The 14,422-nt window shown below is 49.5% G+C and overlaps 5 protein-coding genes across 5 annotated transcripts; 3 read left to right on the top strand and 2 right to left on the bottom strand.

The window, feature by feature from the left end:
- The first annotated feature begins 2,932 nt into the window (after positions 1–2,932).
- V8C40DRAFT_250201 (lysophospholipase catalytic domain-containing protein) lies at positions 2,933–5,696 on the top strand. Its single transcript, XM_083216918.1, has 3 exons — positions 2,933–3,337; positions 3,573–4,124; positions 4,188–5,696. The coding sequence occupies exons 1-3, from the start codon at positions 3,274–3,276 to the stop codon at positions 5,513–5,515; spliced, it is 1,944 nt and encodes a 647-aa protein (XP_083071176.1). The 5' UTR covers positions 2,933–3,273; the 3' UTR covers positions 5,516–5,696.
- A 161-nt stretch (positions 5,697–5,857) lies between these two features.
- Positions 5,858–7,713, bottom strand: V8C40DRAFT_250200 (uncharacterized protein). Its single transcript, XM_083216917.1, has 2 exons — positions 7,113–7,713; positions 5,858–7,032 (listed from the first exon to the last, which is right to left on the bottom strand). The coding sequence occupies exons 1-2, from the start codon at positions 7,151–7,153 to the stop codon at positions 5,982–5,984; spliced, it is 1,092 nt and encodes a 363-aa protein (XP_083071175.1). The 5' UTR covers positions 7,154–7,713; the 3' UTR covers positions 5,858–5,981.
- Positions 7,714–7,855: 142 nt separating this feature from the next.
- On the bottom strand, positions 7,856–8,965 carry V8C40DRAFT_250197 (uncharacterized protein). The gene is made up of 2 exons (XM_083216916.1): positions 8,527–8,965; positions 7,856–8,468 (listed from the first exon to the last, which is right to left on the bottom strand). The coding sequence occupies exons 1-2, from the start codon at positions 8,765–8,767 to the stop codon at positions 7,939–7,941; spliced, it is 771 nt and encodes a 256-aa protein (XP_083071174.1). The 5' UTR covers positions 8,768–8,965; the 3' UTR covers positions 7,856–7,938.
- Positions 8,966–9,091: 126 nt separating this feature from the next.
- V8C40DRAFT_250195 (uncharacterized protein) lies at positions 9,092–9,985 on the top strand. The gene is made up of 2 exons (XM_083216915.1): positions 9,092–9,563; positions 9,629–9,985. The coding sequence occupies exons 1-2, from the start codon at positions 9,287–9,289 to the stop codon at positions 9,790–9,792; spliced, it is 441 nt and encodes a 146-aa protein (XP_083071173.1). The 5' UTR covers positions 9,092–9,286; the 3' UTR covers positions 9,793–9,985.
- Positions 9,986–10,240: 255 nt separating this feature from the next.
- Positions 10,241–14,113, top strand: V8C40DRAFT_250194 (uncharacterized protein). The gene is made up of 2 exons (XM_083216914.1): positions 10,241–11,354; positions 11,419–14,113. Exons 1-2 carry the CDS (start codon positions 10,334–10,336, stop codon positions 13,971–13,973), a joined length of 3,576 nt encoding a protein of 1,191 aa, XP_083071172.1. The 5' UTR covers positions 10,241–10,333; the 3' UTR covers positions 13,974–14,113.
- The last annotated feature ends 309 nt before the right edge of the window (positions 14,114–14,422 follow it).

Below are 14,422 nucleotides of genomic sequence, written 5' to 3'. Positions count from 1 at the left end.
ACATGATGCCAGATATTAGGAGAAATTACTCCATTAGGTTATGGAAACACAGCCCGCCCACTACAAGAAGTCCTCTGCATCTCGCTATGATGCTGAATCCCACAGCCACAGACAAGCCTACTGGATAGCCAAGATGGAGTGCTGGGCAGCAATTCCATACCTCGTAGGTCCAAGTGCCCCTAAAGAGACCAATGGACATATTCTACCCTTCTCCTGAAAGGAGAATTATTCCTTTACGTAACGTGAGCGTCTACGAAGCTGTATTTCCTAATATCTTGTCTGATGAACTGGAAAATAGTGCAGTCGTGTTTCACTCCTTGCCCCGACGAAGAAGTAATTACAAGTGATGCCAGGGATTCTGTTCGTCTATTCATGAGCCACTCTATAGAGTTACTTTGCCCTGCATGTGGTTATCCTTGGAGGCCTCAAGTAACATCAAGCACCTACCAACGGCGGGAAATTAGACAAAGGCCATCTGCGTCTGCAGGAGGGTTGGGCGTTTCTTTGTCCAACCCCCGGCTGCGTGTGGTTGGCACCTTTGCGCGGACTCCGTGCATCTGAGAGACAACGTTTTGTCTCTCCACAACATCCATCCACAACAGCGAATTATATCAGATAATCAACTGTTATTACGCAATACTACGATCCTTTTGTTCTTCTTCCAGCAAAGCCTCTACTTGTATCTTTTGGTGCATAACCCAAAGCCAAGAGCCATCGCCGCCTCGGCAAGACTCCGATATGCCCGACCTAGGGCTACAGCAACATTCCGAGACCGTTTGACGTCGAGCTTCTGGTTGGTCGGCGACAAGGGGACCAGGGGCTTGGCTGGGCTGGGCTCGGCAAGCTCGGCAGGGCGCCAGGCCGACTGGCATTAGCTTGGGGGGGCTTGTTAGCGCTGCGACTCAGTATTAGTAGAACCTCGATGGCGGGATCCGGGATTCAGAAGAGCGGTTCTGACGTTAGTTTTGCGGACTTGGACGACGATCCATCGTGATTTGGCCTCAGCTGAGCGCCTCGGTTCCCGGAGCATCCGCGGGATTTTGGAAGAAAGATAGAGCAAAAGATCGGAGGAGATCAGAGCTTGCCATGACATCAATGAAGAGATACAGAAACTTTTGCCCAAGCGCGTGCTGCGTGCGACTCGTATCGTATGGACGGAGCAGCCAAGCAGTGCAGTAATACTCAAACGGAGTACGGATACAGTAGCGCAGAAAAAGCTTAGGAAGAAGCACAGCCATGTGGTCAGCCGAGCCTTGGTCGGGCGGTGTGGTGTCTGTCCTTATTTCTCATTTGCCAGCTCAGCCTCGGGTGGGCATGCGGTTGGTGGGATTTGCATCTTGGCTGACGGAGGATTTTGATTATCATTAGAGAAAAAAAAAAGAAACAAAGGGGAATTATGTCTCGTGTGCTGTGTTGGGAGGGACAAAGTGGAAGGTCGCGAGGTTTCAGGGAGGGAGAAACAGATGTGCCGAGGGCGGTAGAGAGAGAAAGAGGCCTCTTGTTTTTTCTGCCCTCCGGTAATCTACTACCGACCTAGGTAACTGTAATCCTATCTAGAATCCTAGGAACTGACATATCTTTTTGCCTCGATTCATTGCAAAACCCGGACACTTCGCGGAATCAATTTCCGGGCTGTCGATGCTCGATTTGTCAAATCTCGAATCCGCCCATGTCATGTTCGGACCCTCGAATCGGCGACCCGTCTTGGGCAGCAAACGGGCGACAGCATTCTGGGGCCAAAAGGTGGCGCCCTCCTCCGCCCACGCGATAGATTCCACACGCCTGTGCGGTGCCTGCAGGGATTTTGCTGCCCTTTCAGGCAATGGGCACGGGCAGATGGGGTGAAACGCAGGGTTTCATCCTGGGCGTCTCTGTCCTGTCTGCTGCTGACCCGCGGATCTGTGCGTACAAGCAGAGCACTGCACAGTGCAGCGTTGCGCTGACTATCGTCCAACAGCAGCTCTTTTTGCTGTTTCTCTTTCATGCAGATCCATCACATCGTGGCTTCAGAGTGCCGAGTGGTTGGCTGCTGAGACACAATCAACCCCGTCCTTGAACTTGTCCTTCTAGCAAAGTTCAGGCACACACGCCCAAGGGGCGCCGGAGTTGGACGCTAAACCGCCGGCCAGATAGCTAAAATCTACGGGCTCTACGGGCTCCGTACCCAGGCTGCTTGCTGTGAGGAATTATCCAAGATGGGCAAAAACTGCGGCAAAGAGATCGCAGAATGATGCTCTAGCTCCGGCTCAGTAGCCCCTCGACCGTTGCTTTGTGCTCCCTTGTGCTCCCATGGCACCGCCTCGCTCCTTCAACGGGACCACATGCCATCTCCCTCACCGGGTCTCAGTTTTGTCACAGCGTCACAGCGTCACAGTGCAAAAGCCCGCCAAGCAACGATGTGAAGCGGCTGGTCCCTTGGCAAGCCCTTGGTATGGCGGTTCCATTGGCGGCTGGAGGCGACTCAAATTTCACATGCGTGCCATTGGCGGCGGCCGCCCGCAACCCTAATTTCCCCTGGCCAGAGCTGTGCTGTGTCTGTGTTGTGTAGTGTTGGGTTGACCATGGGCACTGGACTGGACTGGGCAACGACGGACAATGACATGATGGCGCCGGAGAGGCACGGGAAGCCAAATAAGCGCCATCCGGACTATTTGACGCTCATGGTCGATAACGGCCTGCAAGCCACCAGGCAGGGCAGGGCAGTGCGAGCACATTCGCGCAAACCTACCGCCTCTCTTGGCCTGACGCAGAACGATGGAGCCCTGGCGCGGATCGACTTGTTACTTTGTCTGGATCCGCATGATGCACGGAGGGTGCTGCCAAAAGTGAGATGATCTAGCGGAGAGCGAACTAGCACGTTGTGGAGGGCCACAAACATCGACTAAGCCACCGCAATGGGTTCCTCGAAAGGGCTGGTAAGAAAAGATGCCGTGCTAATAATACTTTTTTGGTACCTTGGGTCGATTTACAGAAAGAATAAATCTCCGCAGGGTCCCTCTTTGATCCCGTCATCGGGTGTTGCTTTGTTCTCGGCGTTCATGCCACTGGAAGGTCTGAGCTGACATTTTTCATCTTGGCCATAATTTTTGCTTCGTTCTCTGTTTGCTCACTCTCCCGTCCTCACCCGAGCGAGCCGTTTGCTGTTCTTTGTCCTCTTGTCCTGTTGCCCTGAGCTTATCTCAGGAAATTTTCTTTTCAGCATATTACTCTTCTATTTAAGACTCTGCTAGATTACATCTTTGGGTCTCCAAAACACCTCTTTCATCTTTAACCATGAGCCGTTTGGCGGTTCTGCTCGCTGCGGCGGCCGTCCTGGCGCCGGCCGGGGCTTCTGCAGGTACGAATCTAGTCATTAGATGCTATTGAATTCAGGAGGAAAAAATAGGAGAACGGATTTACGGGCTCTGCTTTTGAACAAATCTCACCTGTAATGAGTGTCTATTGCTGGGAATTTGGCCAATGGATACTCGCCGTCTTCTCATTCCATCCACCCAGCTCGAGAACACATCGACATACACGAATTGCATGCACATGGAGAATATGAAACTAACATACACTTTTCCCTCTCACAGTACCTCCTGACAACATTCGCTATCGTGATTTCCAAGAGTTCCCGCGGTCTCTCGAGGGCCGAGCCACCGATCAGTCACCCAAGGGCTATGCGCCATCCCCAGTCGATTGCCCCAGCACTCGTCCCCAGATTCGCATCGGCTCCGAGCTGAGTCCCCAGGAGAGGGAATGGCTTCCTCGGAGACGCAATGCGACCATTGCACCCATCCGTGCATTTCTGAATCGAGTTTCCATCCCTGGCTTCAATAGCGACAGGTATCTAGCCAATGTTGAAAAGGACAGCAGGGCGTTGCCCAACATCGGCCTGGCCGTTTCTGGAGGTGGCTACCGAGCCATGTTGAACGGAGCCGGAGCCATTGCCGCCTGGGATTCTCGGTCACCCGGTAGTAACGACACAGGTGCTCTGGGCGGTTTGCTACAGAGTGCAACCTATCTCTCCGGCCTGTCTGGAGGTGGCTGGCTGGTTGGCAGCATCTACACCAACAACTTCACCACGATTCAGGATGCGCTCAATTCGGATACCATCTGGCAGACACAAAACAGCATTCTGAAAGGTAGGTCGAGTTCAGGAGAACCCAGAACAAGGCTGAACCACATAGACTAACATGAAACTCCAGGGCCTGAGCAGTATAGCTTGGTAGGCTACTACAATGAAATCTTTGACGACGTTGATGCCAAGGACGATGCTGGCTACGACCGTTCCATCACCGATTACTGGGGTCGCATGTTGTCATATCAGCTTGTCGATGCCACCAATGGTGGCCCTGGCTTCACATTCTCTTCCATTGCCGATGACCCCGACTTTAAAAACGCCCAAACGCCTCTCCCTTTCCTTGTTGCAGATGGTCGTGCACCGGGCCAGGTCATCATCTCCAACAACTCTACCGTCTTTGACATCAACCCTTGGGAGATGGGCTCATCTGACCCAACCCTTAATGGTTACGTGCCACTCAAGTACGCCGGCTCCAAATTCGCCAATGGCTCCTTGCCCAAGAACGAGTCCTGCATGATTGGCTTTGACAACGTCGGCTACATCATGGGCACTTCTAGTACTCTCTTCAACCAGATTATCCTCTATCTCCAGGACGGCAATAGCACTCTTGTGCCCAAGGGAATTCCTGATTTTGTCATCAAGATCGTCAGTGGTATCTTGACTGCGCTCGGCAACGATAACAACGATATTGCGGACTGGACACCCAACCCCTTCAAGGGCTGGAACCCAGAGAATAACCCCGGCGCTGGCAGTACCCGACTGACGCTGGTTGACGGTGGTGAGGATCTGCAGAACATCCCCTACCACCCTCACCTCCTGCAGGAGCGCAAGGTCGACGTCGTCTTCTCCGTCGACTCATCGGCCGATACCGACAATGCTTGGCCTAATGGTGCCTCTCCCATTGCCACGTACGAGCGTGCCATTGACAAGATCTCCAACGGCACCGGATTCCCCTACGTCCCTGGCCACAACACGTTCCTCAATCTCGGCTTCAACACCAAGCCCGTCTTCTTCGGCTGCAACTCGACCAACGTGACGAGCGAATCGCCCTTGATTGTCTACATACCCAACTACCCCTACCAATTCAACTCCAACATTACCACCTTCACGATGTCGTACGAACTGGACGAGCGTAACGCCGTTGTCACCAACGGCTGGGACGTCGTCACCCAGGGTAACTCGACGCGCGACTCCAACTGGCCCGTGTGCGTCGGCTGTGCCATGCTATCTCGCAGCTTCGAGCGCACTAGGACCCCCGTGCCGGACGCCTGCAACAAGTGCTTCCAGCAGTACTGCTGGAACGGCACCCTCGCGGAGCAGGCGCCTGCCGAATACAACCCGTCCTTGTTCGGCACGCCTATTAAGATTGAGAGCATGGGCACGAGATCGGCTGGCAGTGCGACGATGATGACGGCGTTGGCGGCGGTGGTGTGTGCGGTTTTGCTCATGTAAAGCTGGACTTCTACATTTTTTAAGGATAATTTTATTTTTCTCTTCTGGGTGATATGGATAGGGATAGGATATAACTCGCCATAGCGACAGCGTGTATAGAATCATGACCATTTCTTTTTTTTTCTATCTTGACGAATTTTTTCATTTCGCGTATGTTCTTGGTTGTGATGTTTGTTAGGCCGGTAGCCTTTTTCATATTGAAAACATGTGAACCATCTCCTTGCTATACGACCTAGCCAACTCTTATATTTTGTCTTGAAGCGGCTTTTACTTGCCAATCCTTGCAACGCTTCCACTTTGATGATCACCATGCTTCATACAACAGGATTGATATTTTCAGTACTTTTTGACGTAAACTTCATTGACGTTTTGCTGCTCTTATGCGTACAGCTGGTATATACAAAATTCATCTATACAGTCTTATGCACTCAAACTCCCCTTTTTCTTTCGCATCCAATCTCCCCACTTAAGCAAGAACAACGTCCTTGCCAGTCTTTGCGCTCTCCAAAACACCCTCAATAATCCTCAGCACATCCCGTGACTGCTCAGCCTTGACAGGAACATCCTCAGCCTTGCCGCTCTGCAGCGCCTTGGCAAACTCGCTAAAGAAAGTACGGTACGTCTCGGGAGCGAGCTCGGGGACAGGCACCTGGCTAGACTTTCCAGTAGCCTCGTCAACGGCAGTCAAGCTGCTTCGGTCGACACTCTCGATGCCGTAGCCCGAGTCGGTGGGCTTTCCGCCGGCGCGCAGGTAGTCCTCCTGGGGGTCGAGGTGGAACTTGCGGAAGCTGCCCTTTGTGCCGCGGACCCAGTAGCGCAGCTGGTCGACCTCTGCGCTGAGGGCGCTGATGTTGACGTTGACGAGCAGGCCGTCCGGGTAAGTTAGCTGTGCGACGACGGCGTCCGGGGTCTCGAACTCGGGGCGGCCCTCGCGCTGGTTGAGCAGGCGGCCGTGGACGGATTGAGGCAGGCCGAAGAGCACGTAGGCCTGGTCGATGAGGTGGGTTCCCAGGTCGAACAGCGCGCTGCCGCCCTTGGAGATGCCCAGCTGGCCCTTCCAGTTGGTAGGGGCGTCGGCGCGGTAGCGGTCGAAGTGGGTGTTGAACTCGAGGACACGGCCGAGGGCGCCCGTCTGGATGAGGTGCTTGGCCAGCAGGAAGTCAGCGTCCCAGCGGCGGTTCTGGTACACGCAGATGAGCTTCCCAGCGGACTTGGCAATGTCGGCGAGCTTCTGGGCCTCGGCGGAGGTGGGGACAAAGGGCTTCTCGGTCAGGACGTGCTTGCCGGACTCGAGGGCCTTCTTGGTGAGGTCGAAGTGGTTGTCGGGAGAGGTGGTGACGACAATGACATCGACGTCGGCGTCGGCGATGAGGTCGTCGGAGGAAGTGTAGTGCTTGAGGTCGGGGTAGTCGGCGGGGGCGGAGTCGTTGGCCTTGGGGGAGCGCTGGACGATGGAGTGCAGCTTGAGGCCGGGGGTTGTGGTGATGAAGGGGATGTGGAAGACTTTGGCGGAGAGGCTGGAGGAAAGCTTGTTAGTTTGATTGTTTGGTGTTTGGTAGATGGTTGGTTGTTAATTGGAGTTTGTTGTGTAACTTACCCGTAGCCCACGACACCGACGTTGAAGGTCTTGCTAGCCATTGTGTTGGTTGTGGTGATGATGTGTTGCTGTTGTTGCTGTTGTTAAGAAAGGTTCAATAGAGGAGCTGGAATGAGAAAAGATGGGTATAGGCTGAATTGAAGCTTAGAAGAGAAGCGAAGCTCCAAGGGGATATTTATACTCTTTCAATTTGCAGCTATACGTAACTCATCCACCCAATTGCGATTCATTATTAATGCAGAATCCCCAAATTCGCCATCCAGCAATTACCTATTAACTTCATCGTGACTACCTAAACAATCATCATGCCATAAGCTGAAATAATGGAAAGAGGCAACGGTGAGACCATTTGCCAAAATATGGCAACTCTTGCCGCACTGAGGCTTTTGGCTCTGCGCAGGCAAGTCCATCCGTGACCCCTCTGAACCCCTCCTTCCCCACCTCCTGCCCACTTTGCATGAGTCGCCAGCAGATGACGTCGGTTTATTTGGACAAAAAAATCGGGGATTCTTCCACGGTAGGCTTAGTGGGGGCTCTGCGCAATAAGCATAGTGCAGAGGTTATTGGGCAAGTTTTCATCTGGGAAATGGAGAATTAAAAGGGGATTCATCGGAGTAATTATATTTAGCAGAGGCGAAAGAGCTGGGCGGTGGCACTTGAGCGGAAACTAGTTGACTAGATATTTTGGTGGTGGAGAATGATGGTGTGGCAGAGGCAATGGAACTTCTAACGCCCTTCTAGTTGGCTACACGTGGGACTACTGTATCAAGCCATCATCAACTTGGCAAATTGTACAGACATTTGCCTTCTAACTCATTATTCGTACTTATGATGTTGTTCCCACAAAGACTACCAAGACTGCGGCATATGTCGCTGTAGATACCATTGTGTCCGTGTTAGATGCCCTCAGAACAAGTGACAGAACCACGGCGAACAGCAACACTGCAACTGACACCGTAACCAAACTCTTCGTTAATGTGACTTCCGGCAATCTCATAATCAGCATCGGCACCACAAGCGCCGCACCGCCAATAAACGCAACAATAAACCGTGCCAATTTGTCCACAAATCCTGACACTTCAACAGGCGGCAGGCCCTCCAGAAACTCTGGTGTCCGCCGTTGTATCTCTCTTTTGGTATACGTCAGAGTCTTTGGTAGAGCAGCCTTGAGGATATCGCGGAGTGGGTCACTAGCTAGCATCGAAGTGTCCGGCAGTCGACGGTACGTTCCTGGGTCTTCGGATAGGTTTCCCACTTCGGCAAAGGCTTGCTCAATGTCGAGGCGCTGGTTTCGGGCTTGAGATCCGGTGATGGGGATTAGTGTATTTAGGTACTCGTAGTCGCGGATGGCGTTGGCTACCGTATAATTTAATCTTAGTAGTTTACTTAATGATACGATGAATGAACATCTTACTATAGTCGTGAAGGAGTTTCGTGAGTTCTTCGCTCTTTGTCTTTGACAACTGCTTGGTTTCCGAAGAAAGCTTCTTTATTTTTGCGAGTTCAATTTGTAACTGGATGATGTTGAGTCTTTGCAGACCTCGAAACATTATAAAGTGAGGCTCTTCGGCGCCTGTACTCAGCGTATACTGAAAGAGGCGTTGCTCATAGTTCATGTCTCCGGTAATTATCCCGTCAGCTTTAGGAGCGGCCATGTCTAATCGCGCGAATGTGATAAGATAGATCCAACAACAGTTCTAGAGTACACATTCGGACACACGAATGTGGAAATGTATTCAATAACAATATGAAAGACTAAACAGACCAATCACTAGTCTTTTGAGAATATATGCCGGCGACAGGCCCACAACACCATTCGATTACGCTGCTGCAATGCAGGACTGATTGCCAGGTCTCAGCCTCATTTGAAGTGAGGCTATGCGATCCGTAGGCATACTTGCAAGGGTGCCCAAATTGACGCCTAAGGCTTATATACCTATACCGCATAGCCGATAGTATTACAGCTTGTTCATTCTAATGCAACACAGGACGTCAGCAGCTAAACCAAATAGTCGCGTAACAAGCATTTCAGCCTGTAACTGATAACACTTCCACTCTGAAACAGGCAGCGGTTGGCGCTAATATCCAGTTCAACGGTTGACCGAATACGTGTATTCTTAAACTTGACAAACCTCTAGCACCATTCAATCCTTATTCATTAACTGCCACTCTCAATGCCTCCACAGCGCAAAACGCTTCATGTGAGCGGATCTACAGAGTCCATCGGCGCCTTGGATATTCTGGCGCAGATCAAAGTCGACTTCAACGAGAGCAAATTTATTCTCCAAGAAACCTCCCGATCGAGAGGGTCTTTCTTTTCAGCGTTCACCGCAAGCCGCTCCAAGTCTGGCGACGGCGCTAAAAACTTAGAGAAGACGATTTCTGATATAATAGTCAAGTTGAACGGTTTAACTGCCAGGACAGATATTCCTCTGGATCGTCTGCCCAATGGTTAGTGTGCCATATTGTGCTACTGAACTGTGCGTTGCATGCTGATAAGAAGGGGAAACTTAAAGCAATCATTTCTATGCGTCAGATTGAGAAAAAGCTTCGCGACAACATCATTGCTGAATTAAAGGCCGGGATGATTAATAAGAAGTATGTAGTAGACCACGGGGAACTTTCTAAACAAGCGTTATCAATCTGCGCCGAAGCTACAGATATTTATGAAACTGCGTGAGGACGGACTGATTAGATAGTTTAATAGTTATCTTGTTTCTATGTATCCAAGCGGTTGAGCTATGAAAGAGCTATTGCTATTCGCTTTGGGCGTTATTAGACTAATTATCATAGCGCATAATGTTTTAATCGCCTAAAGAAAATTGCCATACAGTCTCATTATGTATGCCGGATTGTTGAGAATGAATGGTGGCTTATATGGAGTATTCCTTACCGCTTTGCCCTGCCTCATAGGCTAACCAACGAATACTCCAATGAACAAGCGAGAGTTGCAAATTGACTGAGGCTGCCTTAAATAAGCGGTTATTGGACAAATGCGACCTATCACGTCGCGATGCGTCAGTATACATGCACGTATCTACAAGTTACGTCCGCCTGCACCCCATTGGGGCGCGACCCAACTCAGGCTGTGCCGTTTCGAGAGCCTCATCCTTACAGCTTCATTGATGCCCAAGCCAAATTTAACAGTCTAAAACGCGTTTCATGACCAACTTGTGACCTCTCATCACACCAAATCAACATCCTATTAACAAACCCGGCCAATGTCAGATAATTACACCCCGCCGAGTAGTCGGCATGAGTTCAAGATCGCTATTCTTTGTGCCTTGCCGCTGGAGGCAAGCGCCCTCCAAGGACTATTTGATGCCCACTGGGATGCTGAAAAGTATGGCAAAGAACAAGTAGACACAAACGCTTACTCGCTGGGTGTTCTTGGGTCTCACAATGTTGTTCTTGTGCACATGCCCAACATGGGAAAGGTTGCCGCCGCAGTTGCCGCCGCCAACCTTCGCACCAGCTTTCGCGGTATTCAGCTTGCACTGGTGGTCGGAATATGTGGTGGCGCGCCTTTCGGGCCCTCTGGTAAACTTTTCCTTGGCGATGTTGTCATCAGTGAAGGATTGGTTCAATACGATCTCGGAAGGCGATTGCCTAACACATTTGTGCGAAAAGATACTCCTGGAGAAAACTTGCCAAGGCCTAGACCGGAAGTTCGTGCAATTCTAACCAAACTACAGACTGCCCAAGGCCGGCAGCAATTGCAGAATGAAATGTTAGAGCATCTTGGATTATTGCGCCAGCGACCTGGTCTTAGGATACCATATCCGGGGTCGACGAATGACCGATTGTACAAGTCAAACTATCTACACAGGCACCGTCTGCCGTCCGAGTGTGCGATATGTTTTAACGACGATGGAGAAGATTTATGTCATTTGGCCATAGAAGCGACTTGCGAGGAGCTTGGATGTAGAGAACTGGATCCAAGGCCTCGTTACCGGATCATAAATACATCAAACGAATCTCATCCTAGTGTTCACTTCGGATTTGTGGCTACGGGAGACACCGTCATGAGATCTGGAAAAGACAGAGATAGTATTGCCGCCCGCGACAACGTGATCGCCTTCGAAATGGAGGGCGCCGGAGTATGGGAGACATTTCCTGCGACTCTAGTCATCAAAGGCGTGTGTGACTATGCAGACAGCCACAAGAACAAAACATGGCAAGCTTATGCAGCTGCCACAGCAGCGGCTACTACAAAAGCCTTTTTGGAACATTGGAGTACAAGTAAGTGTTACTGTCCGAATCCGACGCACGCCCATTCTTAGATCTATTGTAACCATTTCAATAGCAACAGGTTTGCCCCAGAATTTAGAAGAACCCTCTGCTGGGTATATAAAGAAGAGGCAGTTCGAAATGAGAGAATTGGAGATAATGAAAAAACTCAACACCTTGTCCTACCGAGATCGCAAAGAACGAAATCCAGACCGAGTAGTTGGGACATGCGAATGGTTTATTCAACACCATCTATTCCAAGATTGGAAAAAGAGCGCCTCTCCGAGACTGCTTTGGGTGTCTGCTGACCCTGGATGTGGCAAGTCAGTCCTGGTGAAATATTTAGTCGACGAGATCATTTTGACTACGCCAAAGACGACGGTGTGTTATTTCTTCTTCAAGGATGACTTTGAGGACCAGAAGAGCATTACCAGTGCTCTCTGCTGTATCATATATCAACTTTTCCAACAAAATCCTGCTTTGCTAACTGAAGCCATCGTTAATGAAATTGAAGCTGGTGGGGGGCGGTTCCTCGCTTCATTTAGCGATCTGTGGCATACTCTTCTCACCGCAGCCCAAGATATACACGCTGGGGAAATCATTTGCATTCTTGACGCAATTGATGAGTGCGAGGATCACGGACGGCTTCAACTTGCTAAAGAACTGTGCAAGCTATATGGCCCTGAGAGCCGCTTGAACCCAGAGTTAAAGTTTCTCGTGACAAGCAGGCCGTTCGGTTACATTCGACAGGGCTTCCAACCACTACAAATTCCTGGAATGCCTACTATTCATCTAAGCGGGGAGAGTGATGAAGAAATGAAAAAGATCTCTGCAGAGATTGATATATATATCAAGGCTAAGGTGGAAGACATTGGTGAGAGACTGAAACTGAACCGAAATGAACGACGTACATTATTGGACCGACTTATTCGAGTACCCAATAGGACTTACCTTTGGGTTTACCTCATTCTGGACATTATCGAGATCGATATAAATATCGACAGAGCCGGAATACTTCAGGCTACCGCCCTTATCCCAAAGACAGTCGATGAAGCTTATGACAGGATACTCTCCAAAAGCTATGATTCTACAGAGGCTACAAAGATTTTACATATCGTTGTAGCAGCTGAAAGAGCTCTGTCATTGAGAGAACTGGGATTTGCATTGTCTGTCCGGAGCAATCATCGATCTTATGATGAAATTGACCTCAAAGATGAAGATCGCTTGAGAGAGAATATACGGGATAACTGCGGACTTTTTGTAACAATTATTCACTCAAGGGTCTATCTACTCCACCAGACTGCGAAGGAATTCTTAGTTCGGGATGCCAAGTTACTTTCAACTGATTACATTAATCCGGACCTTAAGTGGAGGCACATTCTATTGCCACATGTGTCTCACAAAATCTTGGCGGATATCTGCATTTTGTACCTTGTCCTCTCTGATGGCTATTATATGGCCATCCCGGAGGATGATGAAACCCAGTCTGCAAAGAATCGCATTCTTTTCGACTATTCCGCCAACTATTGGGCTAAACATCTCCGAGAATCCCACATCGAAATAAGTGAGCCGATAACGAAGTCGGTTTTGAAGATATGTGATGTCAATTCATCGATTTGTCAGAATTGGCTTCATCACTTTTGGAAAAAGAAGTCAAATACAACTGTCCCTGAGCGATTCACGTCGCTCATGGTGATGTCATATTTTGGACTTGATACAATGGTAAAGATGATATTATCTACCATGACCGATGATTTCAAACTTAATGCTCGAGATTGGACGTATAAACGAACAGCTCTCTCATGGGCTGCTGGAAACGGCTTTAACGATGTCGTCAAGTTATTAGTTCGAGGTCGTCGTAGCTGGCGCAGAACATTCACCTTACTACTGTTTGGTAATATTTCTGAGATCAATCATGTGGATGCTTGTGGTCGAACGCCGCTGTTTCATGCTATTTGCAACGGAAATGTAACTGTAGTCGAGACACTTCTCAAGGCTGGAGCTCGACTCGACATGATAGATGACATTGGTGGCACGCCGCTGTTTTATGCCATATCTTTCAGACGGGAGGACATCGTCAAATTACTGCTCAAGCATGGAGCATCCCCTGAACCAGGAGATAAGAGAGCCACCGATATGATCTTTTCTGCTGTAGAAAACGGCGATTCACAAGTTATTAAATTCTTCCTTGACTCAGGTGTCGATATTGAATTAACAGAGGAGGGTAGATGGACCCCAACACTGCACTTAGCTATTCTCTTGGGACACATGGATATTGTTCGACTTCTTCTGCGCCAAGAAACTAAAACTGAAGATAAAGATGAAAATGGACGTACACTACTCCATCATGCAGTTATATCTGGAGATATTGATATCGTCCAGCTCCTTCTCGATACTGATGCTAAGGTCAACTCAATTGACATATACAAACGGACGCCACTCTCTTATGCTATCGATAATTTTCGAAGTAGCAAGTTTGAGCTCGTTCAACTCTTAATTGATAAAGGTGCCGACGTTAGATTACTGAGTCCGCCCGAGCAAGTCTCGTTGTCCCTAGACCAGGAGCAGTATTATCTCCAATGGGCAATGGAGAGAGGGCCAACTTTCCAGCCCGGAATCTTTTGGCAGTGATGCACTAGGGAAGATGCAAGTATTGCCTATTGGGTGTTTGCGGACAAACTGTCCTGTAAAAAAGTTTACTGAATGGCTAATTGTTCCTTTTGTACATGTATCTTTAAGATTGTCTTAGCAGCTATAGTACTATATGTAGGGTTCAAATGCAATAGGCTCTGTTGGACAGCGCCCCAGCCACCTGAGTAGAAGCAACATTATATCAACCAAATGTCCGCTTCTGATGTTTCTCATCAAGTAGCAGTTACCGCTTTTTGTAAATCTTCGCAAGAGATCTTAAAGATGAAATACGAATTGTGTCATTTACCTGAGAGTAAATGTAAGACACGACGCAGGTGCGGCCATCAACACATTATTAATGGCATTCTTTTCGAACATATCCCTATGAATTTGCCGGCTGGCAAGTATATCACCTCATTGGCTTTCAGAATCTCCATTGGTGAGACTTT

This window comes from Trichoderma camerunense (genome assembly GCF_050948025.1).
Source record: "Trichoderma camerunense strain CBS 138272 chromosome Unknown V8C40scaffold_13, whole genome shotgun sequence".
Taxonomy (NCBI): domain Eukaryota; kingdom Fungi; phylum Ascomycota; class Sordariomycetes; order Hypocreales; family Hypocreaceae; genus Trichoderma; species Trichoderma camerunense.
Note: the sequence above shows the minus strand (reverse complement) of the source record. Positions and strands in the feature narration are given on the sequence as shown.